Source organism: Rhinichthys klamathensis, unplaced genomic scaffold, assembly GCF_029890125.1.
Source record: "Rhinichthys klamathensis goyatoka isolate OS25496 unplaced genomic scaffold, OSU_Roscu_1.1 h1tg000247l_1, whole genome shotgun sequence".
NCBI lineage: Eukaryota > Metazoa > Chordata > Actinopteri > Cypriniformes > Leuciscidae > Rhinichthys > Rhinichthys klamathensis.
In genome coordinates, this window is record NW_026606769.1 from 726,104 (window position 1) to 752,726 (window position 26,623).

General features: G+C 41.9%; 1 protein-coding gene across 2 annotated transcripts in view; it reads right to left on the minus strand.

Annotated features, from left to right (window-relative positions):
- Positions 1-5,866: 5,866 nt before the first annotated feature.
- The window catches only part of insyn2ab (inhibitory synaptic factor 2Ab), a 60,542-nt gene continuing 39,785 nt past the window's right edge, over positions 5,867-26,623 (minus strand). Inside the window, exons 4-5 of one of the 2 annotated variants that reach the window (XR_008808919.1) lie at positions 6,009-6,482; positions 5,867-5,893 (exon numbers count right to left, since the gene is read on the minus strand). Coding sequence is in view for 1 of the 2 variants with exons in the window: in XM_056266316.1 (XP_056122291.1) it covers positions 6,299-6,482 (184 nt within the window). In the remaining variant the exon portion in view is untranslated. Of the gene's footprint in view, positions 6,483-26,623 lie in introns of both variants that reach the window. The other variant, XM_056266316.1, reaches the window with a different exon arrangement.

Below are 26,623 nucleotides of genomic sequence, written 5' to 3' on the forward strand. Positions count from 1 at the left end.
ACCGCTTCAGCACTAGTTTTATGATCGAGTCCCGAGGTGACCGTGGCAGAGCGGCACGCCCTGTGTGATAAAAGATCACCCTGGCCTGCCGCCAAACTCTCAGCCCGTGTTCAGACCTTCAGGTCCACTAACACCAACTGAGGGGCCATGTACAAAGAGCATGCTTTAACGGAGGCCTGGGCGACCTCCGACTGCATTGGTATTCGTTACCTCGAGTTGGCAGTTCACCTCGCTTTGAGCCACCGCTGCTCAGCGAGCTGGTACTGGTCTGAAAGGACAACATTGCGACCGTTGCGCTAAGCTTCCCTCACATGTCACAACTCGCCCGTCACCTTCTCATTGGAGTCAGAAGCTTCTGAGGTCGCTTCATTCCACTATAAAATTCTTCCAGCCTGCTCAATCGTGCCGCCAACAGCCTCACGACAGCTATGGCCAGGGAGAGTGGAGACTCCAATCCCCTGGCGGTCCAGCTGGGCAGGGACCACTTCGGGGCCGCACAGTTGCATCTGTTGCCCCTCCGGACTCGTCCCTCTGCCAGTTGTGTTTCTGTCTGAGCGGACATCCCTTGGATAGACACGGGCTTTAAGCTGACCCCGGGGCCCAGCAGAAATGCGTTCCCCAGTGAGCCTTTTAAGGAAGCGGCTATGCGATTCATTATCGCTTGGCGCTGCTCAAGTTCAGTGATGTTCATCACACTCAGGTATTGAGCAGAAATGCTCCTGAAGCTCAGTGAATCATCACATCTAGTGTTGAGCAGTGCTCCTGTCTTGTGCGTGCATGTCGCTTGCACCTACTGTGCTAAGTCAGGAGTGGAACAGGTCTTGATAGTTGCCCCTTTTTTTGCCCAACCAGATCTAGTTCCCTCGACAGCCTTCCTGACTTCCCCTGAATACTTTCTGGGACGGGGCATGATGGCACCCGCGTAGTCAAAGAACTGGACGGGGAGGTTCAGGTCGCTATCACAAGGATATGTGGTAGTGATCATCACTTCTGCAAGCACCCCCTTAATATAAGGCAGTTGTGCTTCGCTAGCTAGGAGTGGAACCTATTCGTTGAATGAGTCTTCTCTCCGTGAGGAGATCCTGAGAGCGTTCGGTCATTCAGTGCTCTCTTCCTGCAAGTTGGGTTGGAGTAGGCTGTTCCTTCACCCTCAATATGATACAAACATCATATGCAGAAGAATGGGAAGCACGTCCTGATCGCCAGGTTCCTGGGGGAGCAAGGGTCATCCCTGCGCCCCTCTTTATCCTCTTGGGCCTGTCTCTGGTGCTATTTGCTATCAGAGACCACCCCTGAGCCACTGCAGGCAGTGAGTTAAAAATTCTGTTTTTTACAGTTCTCCTGTTCGCATGGTCTCTTCTAGAGGGTAGGGACTTGCTCGCTTTCGGTCAACGACTTGTGCCTGGAATTCGGGCCGGCTAACTCTCACTAGCTGAGACCCCGGCCTGGATATGTGCCCAAGGTTCCTACCTCTCCCTTAAAAGGACCAGGTGGTGAGCCTGCAAGCGCTGCCTGGAGAAAGCAGACCCAGCCCTGGCTTTCTCTGTCCGTCCGCTTCATTGCGGGGTTACGTGCACAGAACGCAAGCCATAGGACCTCAGATCAGCTCTTATCTGTTAAGGAAATCAGCAGAGAGGGAAGGCTGTTTCCAAGCGAGGTTGGCCCACGGATGTTGCCTTCATCTTGGTGAATTCCCAAGATGCACATGTCCACTTAGGTGGTGAGCTCCTCTTAATTGAGAGTGTGCTCCTGCTTCGGCGTTGACACAGAGTGCTTCGCTGACAGATATTCTAGAGTTGAGGGCTGGGCGACACCTTAGCTGAACCGCTGCTTCCCATGGGCTCCCTTCACATGAAGCCAGTTTCACTGTAAGCCCGGTTCGTTGTGTTGGCTTGCTGCGCCATTATCCCCTCCTATGGACTGGATACGTGCGCAATTCTTGCTCCAGTTGAGTTCCCCTTTATCAGCCGAACCCTGTCGAGTTCCTCCATACCCTTCGGCAACGGAGATGGCGGAATGTCCGAAGCCAGGCCTATCACTCGTATGCACTGGTGGAACCTGTGTTAGGCTGGGTCCATATGCTGTGATCCCTACGGCGATCCCATATGTGTATTCTTCCACGGTATGGCTCCCTGCGGCGAGCCCGTGTCTTCCCTTGGCAGAGCCTGCTCTGCCGTCACTGTTCGGTTGAGTCTCCCCCCTGTTGGCTGGAGCCACCCCAGTGACATTCCATATGTTGTACTGCTCGGTCATCCGCCCAGTTCATATGTGTATTCTCCACATGTTACCTCCCTTCGGGCAGGATGTGGCTTCCGCAGCGTCCCTTTCTTTCATGTTCAGGGAACGCTTTGCCAGTGGTCCTGTAGGAACAGCAGTGACTTCCCTGGCCTAAGCCCTGTCCTTTCCCCGCCTATTGCGGGGGGATCTGGAGGCTTTTGTCTAGGCGCTGGAAGGTGGCAGCATTAGATGGCGTTTTTATTGGGATCCCAATCAGTCGACACGTCGACTACGTCGAACGTGAACGACTGAAAGGGAACGTCTCAGTTACATATGTAACCCTCGTTCCCTGAAGGAGGGAACGGAGACGTAGTCCCGTAGCCACTATTGCTGGACCACCGCTGACTCCGAGTTACGCTCGGCTCCTCAGTGAAAAACACTTGTGCGTGCATCCACTTCCGTATTTATACCCGCGGGGCGGGGGCGGAGTGTGTGATGCATTTCACGCACGCCAATTTCATTGGCTCGTTTTAATAGTACTCGAAGATGTCAGGCTCTCTAAGTGAGATCCCAATCAGTCGACACGTCGACTACGTCTCCGTTCCCTCCTTCAGGGAACGAGGGTTACATACGTAACCGAGACGTTTTTACTGTTAAAACTAAGATCTCATGATTTCCATCCAGTCTTAAGAAAGCAAAATATTAATAAAAATAGCAAATTTGTAAAATGCTTTAAAATATTGTTAAACATTTATTTAATAAATAAAAATGGTTAAATTAAATAAGCATATATAATATAATATATAATAAATTATAAAGAGTTTTTTATAAAGAAATATTTTTTCTCTTTGATTTATTTAAAAACCCTTGGGTTATATTATATTGAGATCTTGTTATTCTATGGTCTACATTTATTCGATAGTCTACAGTTATTATTTTGAGGTCATGGGAGCAGGCAAGCTGGATAACTTTTCACTGCTTTTTAAAGGCCAGTGGCGAAATATGGATTTTGTCAGACACGAGAGGCACTCAAAGCATGAGTGGCTATTGGGAAGATTACAGTCACTCCATATGCTATATAAGATTTATCCTCAGCACAGTTCTCTTTGAAATGAGATCTGGTTATCTGTTCACTGGTAAAATTGTTTTCTGCCAGCATCACAATCCTCTACAGCCTTTGTTGTAGTTTTGGTAAGGAAGTATAAAAATATTTCCATGAAAATGTGTCTGCACTTCTCTCTAAAAAAAATAAATAAAAAAAATGAATACATAAAAAAAAAAAAAAAAAAATTCATTCCAACACAATGAAAGCAACTTGGACATTTTTTTTTTTTTTTTATCTCAAGGTTTCCATTCCGTTGAAACAGTAAAATTATCTTGTTTTAAAAAAAACAATCAGTATGAAACGAAAGTTGCAATAGTCTTTTCTTCCCTATTGTGACACAGTATATTCAAGAGAAACTGCATATAGGGTTGATTTTGTCCATCAGGAATTGATTGGATGGTTGTGGTTTGCTAATTGCTGTGATGTCATGTGAGTGACAGGTTGTCCAGCCCTCCTGCCAGTAAACATCATCAGAGAAGAGATGTTGCTGCAAGTCAGAGAGGAAGTTATTTTGATTAAAGATTATAAAGGGGTTTAAAAAAAAAAAACAATGATGTGAACGATAAATCATTTCTAATAATTACGGCAATATTCCATTAAAGACCAAGAATTGCTCATTTTGATTTTATGACTTTGAGGATAAATTAGGTTTCTGTTCTTGGAAAAACTTTCACTTTTTGCAAATCCATTTGTTTTTGTTTTTCCCTGCACCTAAAAAAAAAATGTAATCAAGACTCCTCTGTGAATCTGTTTGGAAAGATTGCAAGGAGACAAAACTGCAATCAGTTTTCCAAGTCCTTTTGGTCATGACTTCCATGTGCTCATTAGCTGAAGTGGCTACTGTTATCAATACTAAAATAAGGCTGTTTGATCAGAGAATAAGTGCATTCAAAGTCTTGAGAGATTCATTTGGAATCATTTCCCTTCGATGGGTCAAGCTCAGCAGAATTACATTCACTATGTTTACATTAGTTATGTTCGCAGAATGAGTTCAGAGGAATATTTCTTCCCTTGAGTCAAAGTGAGTGACAGTATGTTGGCAGCAGGTGTTCTACTGGAGGCTGTCCAATCACAGAGCACGTCTGTGGAGTGTGCGCCAAAGCTGAAGCCAATCAATTTTAGAGAGAAGTGTTGCAACCATCTCGTCCTCCAGCTGAGTCCTGTTCAAAGCACTATTCAATCATCTTCCTGAATTGAGTATCACCACCAGAATCCACTTTGCAAGAATCCCAAAGCAACCCACATTTCTTTGGTCTTAAGAACATTCATGGGAACAGCACAGTCGAGTCATAATATGTTGCATCAGTTTCTTTATTGTAAATGCACTGTGGGTAGAAATTGTATAAAATGTAATATTGCACAATATAAATCAATTGCACTTTCTCAAGGTATAATGATGCATCTGTGTTATGCTACAAGAATACGTTATGCAGGTAACTGTGCTCCATTTAAACAAGATATTGTGAAGTGACCAACTTATTATTACTTTTAAATATATAACCTATAGTTATCAAAATGCCCTCCAAGTGTGAAGGTGCTTGGGCTACCAGCTAAATACAGTGTTTGCACTGTAGTGAACCTGTTGAAGACATTTGTGAATATCTAATACAAACACGTTTTAAAGCTAAATAAATGCTAAGCACAGATTGTATATACATAGCCCTCTATATGTTACCTGCATTATTATACTTCCCAAATTGTGTGTTGTGATCATTTCATTACATTGCTTTAGGTGGGCAAACAAGCACAAGATTTTAGTGATTGGCTTCCATCATATTCAAATTTAATTGAGCAAATGACACGTCAGCTTGAACAGAGTGGTGTGTATTATAGAGCCTGCATCTATTGTTTTGTGTTTTGAAGTTGTGCACTTTCCACCATATAACATATAACATACTTTTTCATCATGGGACATATTATATGTTACCAATTTTCAGCCAACTTAGTAATATTTTCAAGCATCTTTATGAGTCTGACAAATATATTTACTGAAAAATGTATGTTTATGCTGTAAATGCAGCGTCGTATTCCCAAGAAAATATTCAGGCCTGAAACCCTGCAAATAGAAATTTTTCTGTGAATGCTTTTCTCATCTCAGCAATGTTTATAGCCCATTATTTGATACAGAACTCAATATAATTTAAAGACAATTCACAGTTTGTATTTTCAAAAAATAAATTAAAACTTTTTTTTAAACAACTGTGTAAACCCATTTTCATTCATACATTTACAGCCTAACCATTTCTGACATACTAATTTTACATCTTCAACGTTTTTCAGGAAAAAGATCTCTACAAAGCCATCGATTATTAGTGCATGCCGTCAACTGATTCTGCTTTTACTCACTACAATTTTTTATTTATTTAGTCATAGAATGATAACCAATTTTCATTTAAAATTGAAGAGGTGAGACTTTTAGAAAGAAGGAAAGCAAGAAAGAAAGAGACAGAGGTATATCTCAGCTATCAAATCTACTTTATAACTCTCAAAAGTTTGTGCTTTGCTGATTAGATGTCTTTGATGTACGGCTCCAAAGTAGGCTCCAAGTTCCTTGTCGCCTCTGCAGGTTCCCTAAATACAACAGGATAAATGTAGAAAGGAGAGAGAAAGATCAGAGTTAAACATGGGAAACAATACACACACACACACACACACATCTACAGTACAAACATCCCTGCTCTCTTACCTTGCTAACTTGTCTAAACCAAAGGATCATTGTGTAATCCCTTTGGAAAACGTGAGATCAGGTGAATTCAGCAGTTCCCAAACTCAGAGGGTTTATCAGAGGGTCATGATTAGAAAACAACTGTTATTCCTTATGAAAATCCAGTCACTCGATGGATCCCATGATGCATGTTCCAAAACGGTGGCTAGCAGTGAACATTTCTCCATGTTTATCCATTTAGTGAAGCAGAATTCCACTAGAATTTGCTCGTTGTGGTGGCCTGATGGTTTAAGGTTCCCTGAATCCATATGTTAGAGGAACCAGAGTTTCCATCGAGCGTGCTTCTTGGTCTCAGTCTTGGACTTGCGTTTGGGTGTGGAGGTGAACACCTCGTGTGTGTAAGGCAGAGACGGGTAGCACGGCTCTTCTAAAGGACACAGTCTCTTCATTAAGGGCTGCAGTTTGTCCTCTTGAAGTTTAAAATCTAGTTCCACACTAAAAGAAAAAAGGGGAACATTTTAGGTGAGGACAATGTAGAGTAGAGATCATATAAAATCTGAAATGAAGTCTGAATGGGGGTCATAATAAAGTCAACAATAAATCAAAGTTGACTCCATTTAGTTAGGTTAAATGAATCTCCTTAGTCATATGGTACCCATTTCATGATCTCAAAAAGCTAGAGCATCAATATTTTTCAAAAACAAAGTTTGTCTTCATAATTTTTTATCAAAATGTAATAACTTGAACCACCTCTGAAATAACATTCCCTTTTGGCTAACATCACTTACAGGCTGTTTTGATAGTATTAAAAAATTATAATTGTTACGGTTGGTTGCAAGAAGGGAGCGTAGAAATGTAATCGGTCCTACTTGACCCACTCCAAACGGGATTCGAACCGCGGTTTCCAATGTGGGAGGCGGGCGCGCTAACAAGGACACTAAAACCCGCAGTCGCTAGGGTGCTTCTTGAGGCCAGGGGAGTGAGGTTTACACACACAGCTCTTAATGATGTTTTATTAACAAAGTTCGGGAGGAGCACGTTCAGATAATTAACACGGGTGAAGAGCACTCAGCAATCAATGATAAGAGGTGTATATAGATTCAGCAGTCTCACCTCAATCCATTGACAGTTTTGCAGCATCCCTCCACCACCCCTTCTCCACTCTTCTAGTCCTAACCATTTACATACGGGGGGATTACTCTCGGTTTGGGACGAATTCCGAGCTCGGAGCCCTCCCCCCGGACAGCACGCCAAATACGCATTAAACTTTACTCCCTCTAATGGTATTGTGACGGATCGTCTGCCTCTCCCTCGTAATCAGCGCCACCCCGTCCCTTAATTCGCCGCCCTTCGCCAGGTTCCCGACTGGAGTGGGGGTAATTGGAGAGGAGGGGCGCTGATGAGGAGAATTGGCGGCGTGTGATGAGGCACACCTGACGAGAATGAAGCCTCATCACCGCCGCCTATTAAATACTGAGCGCGTCTCTCCTCGGGAGACCGGTCTCTTCCCTGTACATGCACACTGTTGTCCTTGTGGGCCCAGGAAGGGAGCGCGGAGAGTTTCCCGCGCTGCCGGAGATGCAAGTCGCCGGACCCGCAGTCCGAGCACAGTAGATGCGTGACGCCGCTGACGGACCAGGACGGCGAAGCCGCCGCCCACTCATCCCTCGGCCCAAGGAGACAGGGAAGACGTGTGTGACTGTCGGACACCGCCCCTTACCTGGACCCATCCCACCTCTTCACTAACCTTCCTCCACGATTCCCTGGCACAACGAGGACACCAGATCCACTTTTATTTTAACACTTTATTTCCCCCTTTTGGACATTTTATGTTTAATTAATTTAATAAATGCCTCTCCGAGGCTTGACACCACTCCCACTGTGTCTGTCGGTTGCTCCTCCCGTCACAGTATGTAAGGGGGCTTTTACACTGGGCTCGTTTGCTGTGTTCCGAGCCCGAGCGTGTTTGTTCCTGGCGCCCCCCGCAGCGCTGGTCTGGTTTCACACTCAACTTGATTCTATCGAACCCTGGTGCGTTTGCGTGCATATTACGTCATCGCAAACGTGCACGGCGCATGATAGAAAACAGAACGCAGGTCTATATTGTGTTTTTTATTAATTCTATTATGCGCAGTAGAGTGAACAACATAGGTTTACTGTGCGTGTGTCACATAAGGTGGCCTTCTGCTGCTTGCAAACGGACTCTTTTGAGGAGACAGTGGATTTCCAAATTTGTTGCCCTGATTCCACGCGCAATGCACGAATACACTGCAGGCTCACTCTCGCTCGTATCCAAGGTAAATCATCAACACTATCATCCCTTACAAGTGTTTTATTTAACTGAATACATCACAATGAGCTAAAACGCATGCGCAGGTTACTTTACTTCCTGAACAAGTGCGCACCCGAGTCCGTGTTGTTTTCACATTCACGCGAACCGCGGCACGGTTCGGGAGCAACCGAACTCAGACCACCCCCTCCAGGTAGTCTCGGGTTCGGTACCCCAGTGTGCACCCGGGTCCGCATGACAACGTTCACATTAGCGTCTTTTTCATGCGAACCGTGCCCCGTTCCGAACTAAACTGCCAGTGTGAAAGCCCCCTAAGTGTGAACTCGTGAACTGGCCTACGTCCGTTACAGAAACAGGATCTATTTAGCTAGTAGTGATGGACGCTTTCGAAACACTGCTTCATGAAGCTTTGAAACCTTTACAAATCTTTAGTCTCGAATCAGTGGTTCGGAGCGCATATCAAACTGCCAAAGTCACGTGATTTCAGAAAATGAGCCTTCATTTTGTCATAACTGTTTCGAAATGATTTGAAATTTCAGTGGTTCACCGCTGGGGGGCGATGATCTCTGTGAACCCATGAATCATGCAAATTCACTGAGATCGCCCCCCAGCAGCGAACCATTGAACAAGTGTCTTTTTCACCTGATCTCTGATCAGTTTAATACCTTTGTAGATGTTTTAATGCGACATTTGAATAATTAAAAGGAATAATACTAGACTTAATGACTTAGTGGTCTCTTATTTCCCTGTTTAGCTGAGCCATCCATAGAACAAACAAAACAAGCCCTGGAAATTGATAAAAGATAATTGCATTTGGTAGATTATACTTTCATTAAAACATTTGTAATGATTTGTAAAAGCTGTTTTTATGGGTTTTTTTTTTTGTTGCATTTACACTGTTTTGACCAGCAGGCGTCACCAGTATAAGGGTTTCAAACACTTCGAAACAGTGAACCATTTTGTGAAGCAATTAGTTAAATTCATTTGAAGCTTTGAAAAGCTTTGTTTCTCCCATCACTATTTCGAGCAGTCAACTTTAATTAACAATAGATAAAAAAAAAAAAAACACTCTGGAACACTGGACAGAACAGAAGCACGCAGGAGAAAGCAAACCAAACTATACACCAACAAGAACAGACAAAAAAACAACTGAGAATGAGGGCCATATGTAGACAGGTTAACTGAGGAAAACAAGGCACAGATGGGGACTAATCAATCAACTAAAGAATCACTATGACAACAAATGCAAACATACTTAGAAACCAAGAAAACAGAAAGGAAAAACAGAAAATAATGAGAACCAAACTAAAAGTCCATGAAACATTAAACTAAAACAAGTCTGCACGTTACAATAATATTACTTAAAAACATTTTTAAACATTTGAAAAAAATAAGAAATTAATACTTCAGAAAGGACACGTTAAATTGATCAAAAGTGACAGCCACATGTAATAATATTTCACAATATGACTGTTATTACTGTATTTCTGACCCAAAAGGTTTTGAACAGTATTTTAATATCATTAGATAATTTTAGCCAATCACCAAATAGCTATTTAGCCATTGTTTTACAATGTTTTTAATGATCAATTTTTTTTTCAGTTGAAAATCCTATTTCACTGATTCCTGTTTTATGAAAGTACATTGAGGTGCAAATGCCGTTTCCTGTCCGAGTTCTGTTTGCCTTAGCAAATGTTATGCCCGTATAGCACCTCATTCCTGACCTCTAACATCATGACTAAGCTGTTTAGCTCAGTCTCAGTGTATGTCTATGTATAGGTTTGAATGTCCTCGCACAGCCGTCTGACCTCGTCTTCTCTCTAAAGTCATAATCCCATGACAATCAGATGATTCCTGATGATTGCAGTGGCTAAACTCCCAGATTAACCGTCAGAGGCAGCTTTAATCTGATCTAAATGAAATCATTCACAAAGCAGCGTCTGACTCATCAGTGTAAAGAACAGAGACAGACAAACCAATCACACACAACTGCCCCATTTCTCACTTCTTTTTACTTTCCTGCAATGCAAATGAGCGTATTGGAAATCAATGCTGTTTGACTCATCAATTACATCCATTTATTTAGATTTGTGAAAAAAAAGATCTCTCTGACCAAATTGCAGCATGGGAGTCAATTATGTTTTATCTACGTCCTTACACTGAGGGTTTATTTGGTTTGCGGTAAGGAATGCCTTCTTATAAGACAATCAAGCCCTTTGGCTTTCAAAGTTTTGTATTGGATAACCCCAATAATGTTGCTATGCATTGAATTTTAACGTTTTAAAAAATACATAGTGCTTTATCACATATCCACATAAACAAACCCTAAAAACCAAGGACTTTTTTCCCAAAACATATGTACTGCGACAACAGAGCGTGCAAAAAAAACAGACTAAACCCCACAGAGACAAAGCGATCTGCATATCATTTTCAAGTCTGCCCTGGATTTTCACAAATGATCAGAAAAACTTCGCTGGCATGATATATTTAGAAGCTGCAGTGCATGGTTTGTCTATTTACAGAAGTTGTGAAAGCGCAGCGATTCTCGGCAGAATCTCTGAGGGTGAAAGAGAATGGAACAACAGTGTGTTCCTGCTCCAGGTTGAGCTATACTACAATCAGCAATTAATCACGGGACAAACCTGAGCAGTTACCTTGTGTACACTACCGACAGGGTGAACAGTGCACAGTAAACAACTGCAGAATCTGCAAACCTGGCTCAAAATAAAGAGGATGTCTTATGACGGTAAAAGAGAAGCAAAACTCGAGAGCATGTAGATGTGATTTTGAGAACTTGTACAGTATACTTGTACTTGCACACTAAAATGTATACAATATTTATTGTACAAGTTCCTGTGAAAACCTTTAAAATACAAATCTGAAGTTGAATGTTGAGATTTGCACTCGCAGTTGTTGCAGAAAAGTAGTCACAAATGTGTAAAATGTCATTCACAGAAATACAATGAGACACAAACTTGTAGTAACTTGAAGTTTGTGTCTGTCATTGTATTTCTGTGAATGACATTTGACACATTTGTGACTTCTTGTCTGCAACTTCAAATTCAGAAACAGGTTTGTGACTATGTCTGTGAGTACGAATTCAACATTCAACTTCAGATTTTTATTTTACAGGTTTTCACAACGGAGCTGTGAGTGTAAAATTTAGCGTACAAGTACAAATATTTATTGTACAAGTTCTCAAATTCACATCTACATGCTCAGGAGTTTTGCTACTCTTTTTCCATCATAATGTCTTAAGGTTGTCATGTATTCTAAGAAATTATCTTTTGTTTTCTCTTGACCCAGATAGGGTTTTGCAACAACAAATGCTGATTATCAGTTTAATTCATACTCGATACTCATTCAAAGCAAATAGGATTTTGTAATATGATATTGTTGACCAAAATGAAAATCTTACTATAGAAACAAATTATGATAGTCTTATATTATATTATATTATATTATAACGTCTGTATTCTGTTTCTACAAATGTTTATGTAAGAAAAATCAAATAATAATAATATTAATACTGTGCACAATTTTATCAAAAAGCAATTTATACATTTTGAAAGATGTTTTGACAAAAATTTTAATAATTTGAAGTCTTTTAAAGGAATAATTCACCCAAAAACTCTTGTCATTCCAAACCTTTATGGTGAATAATAATAATAATAATAATTGAATGTTCATCAAAAAGAGCAGCAATTTATGAACTTTAATATATACTTTGACAAAAAAACAACAACAAAAAAAACAGTTCAGCCAAAAACATGATGAATGTCATTCTAAACCTTTTTGGTGAATTTTTTTGGAAAATATCAGATTGAACATTGCTCAAAATATCTCCTAATGTTCCCTGTAAAGACAGTCATATGGGTTTGGAACAACATGAGGTTGAGTAAATGTTCATTTTTGTGTGAACAATCCTTTTGGCTTCCAGTAAATTCACAGGAATTTAATTTGAAATTGATTTTTGAATAAACCGCTGTGATTATGAATAGGCGAATGTTAAAATAACTCCCAGTTGTTAACATCAAATATAAGTGACCCTGGTTCTTGCTCAATTATTTGCTTCACTGCTTCTCTGTAATGCAGAAACATATACACACACAAACATACAGTCAAACTCAGGGGGGCAGTAAACATGGAGATAAATATTTAATCACAGTAACACTGATGTTATCCTTTATATATAGGTATACAAACATTCAGTTGTGTGCTTGAGTCAATGACAGGGTACAGACGTCAGATGCCACAAATATTACCGCAGGGAAACATTTTAATAAAGTTCAATCTTGGACACAACAATGTCAAATAATGGTACGAGTCAAGATCACAATTGATTTTAGAAGGAGTCCTAAAGGTTTTTATCCGAGTGAGCGGAGGCTGGTGCGAGAAATCAGTTGGATCATTTCTGAGGGTTTTACAGAAGCTAGTGGATTATTATCAAGCTTTGTCTGTAATTTTTGCTTGAGTGGCTCCGTTGTCCTTCCCTGGTGTGCACATTGCCGGGTCTCTCTGCCACTTCTTATTCTAAAACTATACCGCTTTACCCTCTTGTGTCCATGTCTGAATTCATGTGGTGCTGCGTGGACAGGTCAGGCCAAGGTTGTGCTGAAGGACAAGCCCGTCATGTGACTAATGGCCAAATTGTACTTGGAGCCTTGTAAAGGCAGCCGCAGAGTGAACTTATCCAGTCCACTATGCCAGCAACAGGCATCACAATCAGCACTTCCTCACTGGCCGCTCTCCCAGCTCAGGGCAGGAAATTAGATTTTTGGCAATCAGACAATCAGACTTTCTCTTGTCTTTTGTTTCCTCTCCTCTGTTTGGTAGTGAAGAACTGATCTGCTCATTAGTGCTGAGTGGAGCACGCAGTGTTCAGCACCAGTGAGCACCGGCATCCAACTGCAAAAATCTTCACTCTCTGGGTCAATCCTACTATACAGTATGATTATTTTTTATCATATTTATAGCGCTCCAAATGTTCTTTAAAATAAATAAAGAAAAATAACTAATAATAATACAAAAGGTATGTCAAATTATGACATTATTGTACTTTTTAATTCAGACTTTTCACTGTAAAAGTCATCAAATCTTTTAAAAAATATTATTATTAATTAAAAAATATTCACTAGTGGTCCCAGACATATGGACCCCACCGTATAGCTTAATATTTTAGAATTATTAAACACGTTTTTTTTTTATATCACGACACTTATCAAGTAGGTGAACGTCCCGGGTTACGGATGTAACCCTAGTTCCCCGAAGGGACGGACGCTGCGTGTAATCGCAGTGGGAACGCCCTCAGCGTGACGCGTCTGAAGCATGAATGAAATCAGTCAATGGAGAGAATGAGCGTACGGCGAGTGACGTCATCGACCAGGAAGCTATAAATATCCCCTGAGTACACAAGACGGCAGCTTAAAAGTTACTGAAGCAGCGACCCAAGGGGATGCCGAGAGTATGGCAGGACACGCAGCGTCCGTCCCTTCGGGGAACTAGGGTTACATACGTAACCCGGGACGTTCCCCTTCAGGGACTACCGCTGCGTGTAATCGCAGTGGGAACGCAATACCCACATCCCCATACGACCAAATCCCCGTCGTGTGTCATTAGGAGACACAAACCGACGAGAGAACCTGAGCCCCGGGAGTGGAGCTAAGATCGAGGGAATAAAATCTAACGAAAGTGTGCGGTGAGGACCAGCCTGCCGCATCACAAACGTCCTGAAGAGAAGCTCCTGAAAGAAGAGCTGTAGAAGCAGCCATACTCCGGGTGGAATGAGCCCTTACAGCCAAAGGTGACGGCTGATGGGCCGAACCATAAGCAAGTGAGATGGCCTCGACCACCCACTTGCTCATCCTTTGCCTAGATGCAGGACACCCTTTCTTAGGTGACCCAAACAGACGAACAGTTGTTCCGATCTCCTCCACAGGGCAGCTCTGTGGACGTAAGCATCTAAAACCCAAACTGGGCACAGCAAATTAAGTTTCTCCTGGTCTGACGTCAGAAAAGGCGGAGGACAGAAAACCTGCAGAACTGTAGGTCTAACAGAAACAGTTGGAACCTTAGGAACATAACCTGGTCTCGGAAAGAGAAAGGCCTTAACCAACCAGGAGCAAATTCCAGGCACGAGGGAGCCACCGAAAGTGCTTGAATATCTCCAATTCTTTTCAGAGATGAGATAGCGAGAAGAAGGTCTTTAGAGTAAGAAACTTTTCCGAAACTTCCTCGATGGGCTCGAAAGGAGCAAGGGAGAGACCTTCTAAGATGATGGCCAGATCCCAAGCTGGTACCCTCGTGCGAACTGCAGGCCTCAGCCTCAAGGTGCCACGAAGGAAGCGAGACATAAGTGGGTGTTTCCCGAGGGAACCTCCACTTGAAGGGGTGTGGTAAGCAGCTAAGGCCGCCACATACACCTTCAGTGTGGAGTGGGATAACCCTGTGGAGAGACGGTCCTGCAGGAAATCCAGCACTGTACCAACCGGGCAGTTAACTGGGTCCTGCTGGCGCTCTCCACACCAAGAGGTGAAAAGTTTCCACCTCGCGGCATATAACTTCCTCATGGAGGGAGCTCTGGATCGGAGGATGGTCTCAACGACCTCAGCCGAGAGACCAGAATCTATGAGCTGGGCCCCCTCAGAGGCCAAGCCCACAGCCTCCATAGCTCTAGACGGGGGTGAAGGATCGACCCACTCGCCTGAGAGAGCAGATCTCTCCTGATCGGTATCTCTAGGGGAGAGCCGTCGAGGAGAGACACTAGGTCCGCAAACCATACCCGGGCCGACCAGAACGGGGCTATTAGCAGGAGACTGAGCCCGTCCCGGCGAACCCTCTCCAGAACTCCTGGGAGCAGAGCGATCGGGGGAAAAGCGTACAAGCGTGACCTCGGCCACGGATGTACCATCGCATCCAACCCCAGCGGGGCTGGATGGCTGAGAGAGAACCACAGCGGGCAGTGTGATGTTTCTCGAGAAGCAAATAGGTCTACCTCGGCAAGACCGAAAAGTTTCCATAGGAGTTCCACCACCTCGGGGTGAAGACTCCATTCCCCGGGCCTCGGCCCCTGTCTTGACAGGATGTCTGCCACCTGATTTAAATACCCCGGGAGATAAATAGCTCTCAGAGAAAGAATTTTCCCCTGGGACCATAGAAGGATCTGACGTGCCAGTTTGTAAAGCGGGCGAGAACGCAAACCCCCCTGATGGTTTATATAAGAAACCACCGATGTGTTGTCTGTCCGGACAAGAACATGGTGGCCACTTAGGTCTGGGAGGAAGTGTTTCAGAGCCTGAAACACCGCCAACATCTCTAGGCAGTTTAAGTGCCACTGACGATGATGGTCCTCCCACAGACCCTGAGCCGGGCGACCATCCATGATCGCCCCCCAACCCGTGATAGAGGCATCTGTCATTAGCATAACGCGATGACAAGGAGCTCCTAACACAGGGCCTTGGGACAGAAACCAAGGATCTTTCCACATGATCAGGGCGTGATGACACCGTCGCGAACTCACGATCATGCGAAGCGGATTTCCCCTCGGGGAGAATCCCTTGGTCCTCATCTACCACTGTAACAGTCTCATGTGCAAGAGGCCAAGAGGTATCACGTTGGACGCAGCTGCCATGAGACCTAACAGTCTCTGGAACTGTTTTACAGTGGATGACTGGCCTAGCTTGACCTGATCTACTGCAGCGAGAATCAAAGCAATACGAGCAGGAGACAATCGTGCCTGCATCGTCGTTGAATCCCACACTACACCTAGAAAAGTGGTTCTCTGTAATGGAGAAAGAACACTCTTTTTGGCGTTGAGCCTCAGCCCCAGTCACTTGATATGAGCAAGAACGACATCTCGGTGCCGAACCGCCTGTTGTTCCGATTGAGCTAGAATCAAGCAATCGTCTAATTAGTACAGAAAGCGGATGCCCTGTAACCACAGCGGGGCTATAGCAGCATCCATACACTTCGTGAATGTTCAGGGTGACAGTGCTAGGCCGAACGGAAGAACCCGATATTGGTACGCTTCGCCCCCGAAAGCGAACCTCAGGAACTTCCTGTGTTGAGGGAGGATAGATACATGGAAGTAAACGTCCTTTAGATCTATCATGACAAACCAGTCCTCGGATCTGATTTGAACATCCCCAGTGACAGACACAGCGCCCTGTAACGTACTGGCAGGGAACAGCTGGTCTGGGCACTCCACAACCCTCCTCGGAGGGGGCGAGCGTCCCTCGGGAAATCGCTCGCCGAGTCTCTCTACGCCCTGTGAAGGCAGGGTTAGTAGAGCAGACCCCTGAGGGCATCGGAAAAGACAGGGCACCGTGTTCTTGTGCAGTGAACTCAGGTCTTTCACGATAGGGACCACCCTCAGAGTCCTGACGTTCAGCACGTCAGGATTTTTTTTTTTTTTTTTGATGAAGTAGTATCCTAACTCCCTGCTGGGTGGGGGACCCATTCCGCCAGGAACTCTACTAAGGGAACCAGCCTCTCGAGGCTGGCCTCCGGATGAACATCCCGAGTGACAGACACAGCGCCCTGTAACATACTGGCAGGAAACAGCTGGTCTGAGCACTCCACAACCCTCCTTGGAGGGGGCGAGCGTCCCTCGGGAAATCGCTCGCCGAGTCTCTCTACGCCTTGTATAGGCAGGGTTAGTAGAACAGACCCCTGAGGGCATCGAGAAAGACAGGGCACCGTGTCTTTGTGCGGTGAACTCAAGTTTTTCCCGATGGGGACCCACCCACGTTCAGCCCGTCAGGACTTTTTCGACGCGGCCTTTCTGGCGACAATGACTGTCCTCAGATCAGTCCTGCCCCGAGAAGGCCGCGCCGGAGAGCGCCCCGCCTCGTCCCTCCAGTTTCTCTGCAGGGGGGCACGAGACGTGACACTCCGCTTCTGCTGCGCTCTTTTGGAAGATGAACTCGACGAAAAACTTTGCTCTGGTTGAACATTCTGCGTGACAGACACAGTGCCCTGTAACGGCGCACCAGCAGGGAACGGCTGGTCTGAACACACCAGAACCCTCCTTAGAGGCGGCGAGCGTCCCTCGGGAAAGCACTCGCCAGACCCTTCTACGCCCTGTTTCGGCAGGGTTAGTAGGACGGGCCCCTGAGGGCGCCGGGAGAGACAGGGCACCCTTAAGGGAGGTGAACGCAAGTCTCTCTCGGCGGGGACCCCCCTCAGATTTTCCTTTGAGCAGGTCGGCCTGAAAAGCCTGCATAAAAGTCATCGTATGCAAACATGCAGCCGCCTGCCCAGCCACAGAGTAAGCCTTCCCCACCAGCACAGAGGTATATATATTTATTTATTTATATATATATATATATTTTTTTTTTGGTGGAAGAGCCGGTGCTTTAAGTGAAGACGATGAAGCAGGAGCGAGATAGCTCGCGAGCGTCTCCTCCGCCTACAGTATCGTCACATAACCAGCAGATTTAGCACCAACAATGTTACCATAAGCATTGGACTGATTTGTGTAAATTCTGCTTGAAACCGGTCTAACCCAGGTTTTTGAAACCTCAGCATGAAGATCTGGGAAGAACGGTAAGCACCGGCGAGAAGGTTGAGGTCGTGCAGACAGAAATCTATCATCTAGATTGCTTTTAATTCTAGAAACCTGTCTATCAGCTGGCCACTCGATACTGTTTTTTTTTTTTTTTTAGCTTTTCAACAGCCCGAGATAATACATCCATCAAACCTTCTTCATTTGCAGTATAATGTGATAAACTAGTTTTCTCTGATGCAAAACTTTCGACATCCAGCTCCTCAGAACTGGAAAATCTCAATTCAACATCATCATGTGCCTCCACCCGGGCAGAAGTAACCGCCGCAGCGCGTGCTTCCAGAGCCGGGTGAGAGGCACTAGATCTCGTCGGAGATAGCTGAGATAGGGCGGAGCCCGTCTCAACGTCGCCAGCGAGATCCATCTGCGAGCCCCAAGACAAGCGCCGCCGCTCTGCCTTAACAGAAGCGGGACCCGAGCCTCGGGGAGCTCGCAACAAATCACTCTCCTCGAAGAGCGATCGCCGCGAGCGCAGAGTTCTCAAGGGAAAACGCTCGCAATGCTGACAATCGACTCCCTCGAGAGCCGACTGGGCATTGCTGCACTCCCAAACAAGCCACACATACTTCTTATAGGCCTACTGCTCGCTCATATTGGTTTTTTTATATCAAATATATATAGTGAAAACTCCTGACAAAACAGACAAACACAATCGACAGATTCAGACACACACAGAGCTGCTGAAGTAACTAAAAGCTGCCGTCTTGTGTACTCAGGGGATATTTATAGCTTCCTGGTCGATGACGTCACTCGCCGTACGCTCATTCTCTCCATTGACTGATTTCATTCATGCTTCAGACGCGTCACGCTGAGGGCGTTCCCACTGCGATTACACGCAGCGGTAGTCACTGAAGGGGAACATAAATATAACTCCCAAAAACTTGAAGTTCATTAGAAAAATCTCTGATCAATATATATATATATATATATATATATATAAAAAAAAAATCACTATGGAAATAGTAATATTGTTTTTTTTCTGTATACTTCATACTGCTTAAGCCCCCCTGTTGTTAAACACAATATTTGTAGGCCCCCTTCCATGTAGACTATAATATTTCCAGTATTTCTGCTGTAATTATGGCTTTTTTGTTAACAGAAACGGGAAGATTTGATATTAAATTAACCACAATTAATTTTGTGATTCCATAAACATCCTGCGGCCCCCTCAGAAGTTTTCTGAGGCCCCCTAGTGGGCCCCTATATTGATTTTCATCCTGTTTCTTTTTCGTAATATCCATTTAACTGGCATGTGTCACGTGTGGTGATGCCACCCACAACGAGATGCAGGAATTTAGTCCAATAAAGCTTTAATCCACAAAATCGAGTTACGCAGGAGAATCTCGCAAGAACACAAACCCATAGAACAATAAATACTGACAATCACCAACAAAGAACTGAACAAAAGAGGGAGTACTTACACAGAAGTGACAGCTGAACTCAATAAGTAACCAAGGAGACAAACTAGGAAACAATCAAGGCTAAACTGAACTGAAGCACAAGAAACAAACACATACTGTAGGAACGAAAATACAACTAAATAAAACATAATCCTGACAACATGAACCTCCAAGAAGTGACATCATCATGTTGGGACAGCAGCACAAACATTAGTAAGTATTAGCTTGAATTCTGTGATGTTTTCTGTCATTTGTTGATTTGTATTTTTTTCAAACATTCCATCCTGTTTGATTAAAATACATAAATCAATTTGATTTGATAAAAATGTCAAAAGATGATTAAAAATAACTTTTTAAATGGTCCCTATTATGCTTTTTTTCTAATATTACCTTGCATGTAGTGTGTAAAGCTGTTTCTGAATGTAAAATGTCTGCAAAGTTTTATAGATCAAAGTGTACAACAAATAAAGTTTGTGTCTACTAAAAGAACAAATCGATTCTGAACTGCCAAAACGAGTCGTCTGCAAATCCAGTCTTTCTTCAGTTACATATCTACGTCGATTTTTAAGAAAACAATTTGCATAATGCAAGCCTATTGTCAACATTGGTCATAGCCTACTTTGACCTTTAACACTCAAACACTTTAGTTGGTTTGTATTGTTGACATAATGAGAAGACGCTGCAAAAGCTCATTTTCTTTGTATACACTTCCAAAAGATGAGGATGTGAAGAGTCAGTGGTAAAATACATTTTTACAATGTTACCACAGCAGTATTACTCCAAACTTTTGTTCCCATCATTTTACTGGTCTAGGTTGAACTATTTCTTCCAATGTTTTGGTAAACTCATTGTTACTGTCCTTACAGTGTGTATTATTGCTGAGGATTGAGGAAGCTTCACGGAGCTGAAGTTTCGTTTCGAACACAATCTGTAAGCGGTAGACCAATCACAACAGACTGGGCCAATCGACCAATCAGACCAGAGTAGGCTCGTGGAATGGAATAGTTTATAGAGACCAATCTTCGTCCAAACCATTTCAGACACTTTGAGAAATCAGGTGATGTTCAATGTGTTTTTTGACCTTGGATGCACGTAAATCCCAAAAAATGTATGTTAGCCAGTTCGATTATAAAATGCAATTGTCACTCTTGCTGATAACAAACTTTGTGTGAACGCAGTAATATTTATCACTCTAAAACAGCCATATTTTGCTGCTGTGTGAATGTAGCCATTGTGATTAGCTGCATTTCTCTGAGCTGCCAGGGTGTTAGGCTGAGAAATAGAGAGAAAGAACGAGGACACTTTCCTACATTTTGAGAAATCATCTGGAGCCTGTACAAAGCACAAGATTTACCCAGTTTATTCCTGGTTCATAAATACTTAATGGAAACCAACTCGCTGCTTATAATGAGAACTATTGCAGCCTTTGAAAGTGAGAGGAGGAAATCTGCATCACACCATCTCAATAATTGATGCACGAAAGACACTTACAGTAATCCGCTTGGAAATAAACAAAGAAATATAAAATACCATGTACAGATCCAAATGGAATAAACTGCAACTGTATTTGGCACCATTAATAGGCCTTCTTCATAAGCTCATAAAGGTATTGCCAAACGTCTGTAGAAACCAACTGGGCCGCCGCGAGATGTGACACAAAATAAATGAAGTTGGAAGGGAAAAGGTGCTAAATGTGTACTGTATGAATACCACAGGGAGTTATCTTGGACACCGCGCAGAAAAACTGATGGTTGCCACTATTTCAAAACTCTAATGGTTGTTTTTTTCCTACTTCTGATGAATGAGTCATGCCTGTCTCCTGTCAACGCACCCCGAGGACAGAGGCTGCGGCAGGACGACCACAGGTCGGGCTGTACATTCTGTCGCCATCTGTCTCCCAGTATGTGTCCAACTACAAAATCACACCATGCTGGCTTCACTGCTATGACATATGAGAATGTACAAATATACAAAAGTGCATGTACCTGAATGTATAATACACAGGTGCAGACTTTTGAGGCACATGTGCATGCTGTTACCATTTTGTCTTTACATACACAGAAGTTTGCAGAAGCGTCCGTTGTTTGCATTGCCATATGTTGCAGCTATATATTTTATTTATTTTAAATTCTTTATTTATCTCCACAGAACTCGATTATTTAATTATTTCTCTTCAACAGAGGAGAGAAAGCCATTCAGGTTTAGAATGACATCAGGGAGAATAAATGATGATAGAATGTTTCCTGTGATATTTCTATTAATGCTTTAGCAGTGACACCATTAACATACAGTTCAAGGCCTCATCCTGCAGGCTTGCTTTTTTAACCAACTTGTGCACATGCTTTAGAGAGCATATTCAGCGAGTCATGTGGTTCAGTGAAGAAATAAGTCCCTGGATTATAAAGCCGATGCTGTTTTTGCCATATGTTCTGGTGCATTGGGCTTTTGATAAGACTCTTTGTAGCCGTGTTCTTTGAGATATGAGCGCCAAACAAAAGCACTAAGAATTTGAGCTTAGTTGAGCTGATGCAAACGCAGAATGAGAATCGAGCATCAAGAAACAAGTAAAGTGCACTAAAGGTTCAGTTACAACTAAAAATACCCACAGTATATGATGCTAATCAACTCACAACATTTATAGCAAAAAGTCAGGGTCATTCTTTTAAATTTGCTAAATGGCAGTGCTGACCGATAATACAGTATATTGCTAGTCTTCGATTTTTCTAACTAGAATATCTTTTTAATCTGCTATGTGCATCCTTATTTTAAATTTTCTTAACAAGGTTGTGTGGTTTGGACTTTGTACGCCCATATTAGCTGAAAGGTGCTTAACTGTTCATGAAGATGTTATTGCTCTTGTCAATAAATTTAGCAGTGTATAAATTCAAAGATGAAGGCCAGTTAACTAGTGCACTGAAAATTAATTAATTTAATAAGTATATACTATATTTTTTACACTTTTATTGTAATATGACACATTTATGACTTACTTAGTTCATAGTTTCTTTATCATAGTTTCCTGGTCACTGTTTTGCCTGATTTCTAGTTCGTAGGTTGTTTCCATGGTTTCTGATTTGTTACACACCTGTTCCATGTTTCGTTATTTATCTGTTGTGTATTCAAGCCTTCTGTTTTCTTTGTTCTCTTTTCTATGGTAATGTTATATGTTTTTGTGTAGTTCTAGAGTTGTTCATTAAAGCTTCTTAGTATTTTTCTTCGTAGAATAGAATAGAATAGAATATGTCACACAGTCCTGATATAGAACTCCAAGACACCTGATAAGCTTTCATCAATGCAATGGTTTGGAGGAGAAATACACATGAAATAGTTTGGGTTAAGTGAAGGATGTGTCGTTGTTTAATGACATAAAACAACAATGTGGCACAGTATGCTGCAGCCAGCTTGTTGGTTGTTTGCTGGGAGCATGCTGCTCTCTTACAGTGCCTTCTCTGTTGCTTTGTGAAAGTTGTGATGGAGGAACAGTGTGAGCTATCTTACATCATGCTGGCATCCATTTTAAACCCTGTACAAGTCTGTATGTTTCATGTGGAGTAAACTGAATGAGCAATAAACTTAGACCCTGTAGGCCTTATTCTCTTGTCCAGACGGATTTGTGAGCAGTTGGATAGTGTACAGGAAAGTCAAAGTACCAGTACATTAGTACGAAATTTATACTAAAATAAGAAAACAATGTAATGACATTGATAATGATGCATGCCAGATGTTTAAATGTCTTTATTTTACATTTGATTAAATTTTAGAACTAATCTTAAAACTTTACTTGAATACTACTTACATGCCTGAAAAAAGTAGATACCCTAATACAATGTTACTCTAATAAAATCATTTTCAATTTTACTTGAGTAAAAGTACAAACAAACTATTTTGTAATGTACTTAAGTATTAAAAGTAAAAAGTACTGATTGATGAATGTTTATTTATTTTGACATTTTAGGGCCTACTCCATCCTACTGCTCAAAATGTTTACTTTATTACTAAAACTTGTCATACACTGATAACAATTCCTGATAATTACTGATAAGTCAAGTGTGTAGACAAGTAAAATAACATAAACCATATAAAATGAGACAAATATGTTGACAAATATAAACAGACATATAATTTAAAACAGACGTCACATATTTGGCAAAATGCGTTAAAATTTAAGGAGAACACTATGCAAACATACTAGTTTTCATTTACAATAATAAATCCCAAAATTCGGCGTTAGTAACTTTTTGCGCCATCAGTCACACGCACTAGAGCTCCGAGGATCTCTCATTCTTGGATCATTTTTATTCAGACTTGTGAGTTCAGTGAATCGTTGACTCAAGAACAGATGCAATCGGATCGGCCCAATCCACTGAAGAATTGTTTAGTGCTATTTGCGAACCCATTTATCAGGTTTACTGAAAAGAATGAGCGCGTTCACGAATCAGACTGCTATTGCGTCTCGGAGCAGGTGACGATTTCTTCAGTTTAAAATAACGAGAAAAGACTAAATGTAGTGGAGTAAAAAAGTATTATATTATGCTTTTGAATGCAGTGAAGAAACATTTTCCCGAAATAAAAATACTGCAATAAAGTAGGCTACAGATACTTGAAAAATGTACTTGTACTAAAATACTTTGTTACTGTCCACTACTTGAAATACTTGAAAGCTGCATGCCATTATTTTAATTTAATATGTATTAAAATATTACTATTAAATGTAACAATTACAGTAAGTAGGGCCTATTAAATAAATATGTTATATATTAACTTTGGCTGTGGAATCGTAATTGACACAGAGACTTGTGAAATTTCACTGGTATAGGTATCAGATATGAAAAGTGGTTCATAACAATACTATAGTGTAGAATAAAGTGCTCTGTCTGACCACACACACACACACACACACACACACACACACACTCACTCACAGACAGGCTCTGATTCACTTACCCCAACCAAAGCGGGGACCACCTTTCCCCTCTTCACCACCTCATCACTTTGGTAACTATGACAACCACATCATCCTCACCAATACATGTCTCTCTCTCTCTCTCTCTCTCTCTCTCTCTCTCTCTCTCTCTCTCTCTCTCTCTCTGTTTCTGCTCAGTATTCCTCTCATACTAATGTCACAGTGTGTCCTCTTCTGTTAGAACCTTCCAGTGGTGAGGTTATAGGGGATATCTGGAAAAGGCATTGAACTGCAATTTAAACCCACTATGTTGCTCATCCAAACTCACTGTCCCGTCCACTGTGAACTGTTTCTACCGGAGAACCGAAACCAATTATAGCTTTTGCGAATCAGATCCTTCAATTTCATGGTTTGCTTAACAAACAGAAGCACCCCTGAGCAGAACGGATGAATATTTACGATAAACATACAAACAATCAAATAAACAGTCCTTTGATACAGATGTTAACAATTTTATCATATCTTACTGGTGCAAAATCACAAATTTGGATTGACACTAAGGGCCCTATTTAAACGATCTAAGCGAATGGCCTAAAGCGCATGGTGCAAGTGCACTTAGGGCGTGTCCGAATCCACTTTTGCTAGTTTAACGACGGGAAAAATGGTTGGCGCATGGTCTAAAAGGGTTTTCCCTATTCTCTTAATGAGTAATTGGGTTGTTTTTAGGTGTGACAAAATAAACCAAACAGAGTCTCATCTCCCATTCCCTTTAAAAGCCAATGGCACTCGCGCCATGGCGGATTGCTATTTACATGGCGGAATTTGCAAGATTTATTTAAACAGTGGCACAGAACGTGAAAATGAAAGCTGTGTCGGGCTGAAAATAGCAAAACACACTTCCGGCGTGCTTGGCGCTGCATTGCACCGGGTGTATGATAGGGCCCCAAGACTTTTTATGTGTTTTTTTCAATTAGTCTATTTAGTCTCATTCTAGCATCATTTACTCACCATTACATCGTTTCACACTTAACAAAATAAACAAACAAAACAAAATATATAAAAAATAATAATATATATAATATATTTATTGTATAGTGATAATAATTACAATAATATTTATTTCAAAAAACAACATTTAAAGATTTCATTGTTGATTTTAAATTATTTTAATTTAATAATTACACCTAAATAATCTGCCAATTACTGTGTGTGCATGACAGTGTGCACTCTTTGGTGAATGTGTTTTAGCTTTTCTCTATTGTAGCGTAACTCCAGCCCTCTGGGCTAGTGTTCAAAAAAGAGCTGACATTCAGATACATTATATTCATATCTGTGTGTATTTGACTTCCCTCACTGTGTAAACTGAATTGCATATTTCTGATTTCTTTTCTGACCCAGGTAATGAATTCCAGGTCGTCTGGTTTGCGGTGAAGTGCGGCATTTGTCTGATTATAGATGGCATGCTTTTATGTACATGTCACTGCATTTGATTTCAATGTGTAAATTAATGAATACAAAAATGCTTTAGACGCAAAAAGTTTTTGCAAAACAAACATTAATGAATACATAGCCGTGTGTGTATGATGTCTGTGTGTGTGTGTGTGTGTGCGTGCACGTGTGTGTTTGTGTGTTTGTGTGTGTGTGTGTGTGTGTGTGTGTGTGTGTGTGTGTGTGTGTGTGTGTGTGTGTGTGTGTGTGTGTGTGTGTGTGTGTGTGTGTGTGTGTGTGTGTGTGTGTGTAATTTGGGTTTGCTGCATTCTGAATTTCAAAGACATACTAGTTTGAAACGACACGAGTGTGAGTAATTTTTTTTTTTACAAAATGTTATAATATTCTCATAGGTCCACTTTTAATGTTAGCAAGATTTTTAAATCAAAAAACTAATTTAGAAGTAATAGGCTCTTTTCTATCCTGTTTTTGACCCTATTTGAAACACTTTATTTTGATAGACGTGCCCCATTCAAGACTCTCAAGACTGCATCCGTCTACTGCTAATTATTGGGTAACAGATTTGCATATTAAAATAATTTCCAATGTTCCACCATTAAAAATGAGAAATTGTTTTAAAACTTCCGATGTTGAAAAATGTCAACCAGTGAAATTCAGCCATACATTTTTGAGCCAGAATCTGATGCCAAATCAGAAGACAATACATAAGGAATTAAAATGTATATTTCTTCTTTATGTATTCGTTAGGTAGTATTGTATTTTATGACCTTATATTCGTGTTGAAAAGATAGTGTTACATAGTTGAAACATGTTTTGTGAAACATGTGTTACTGTAACGATGAGGCAATGATGAAGCGGAGATAGTTTAAAATAACATGATATTACATATGCTTTAAAAGTCTTGGTTGTGGCAAATAAAGTTTAAGTAGCTACTTGGAGTTACCAAAGTTATAGTTGACAGGATAACTTTCTGTGTTTTGTGTAAAGCAATTATAAATTAATTAATTAATTACCATTGTTTGCTGCACT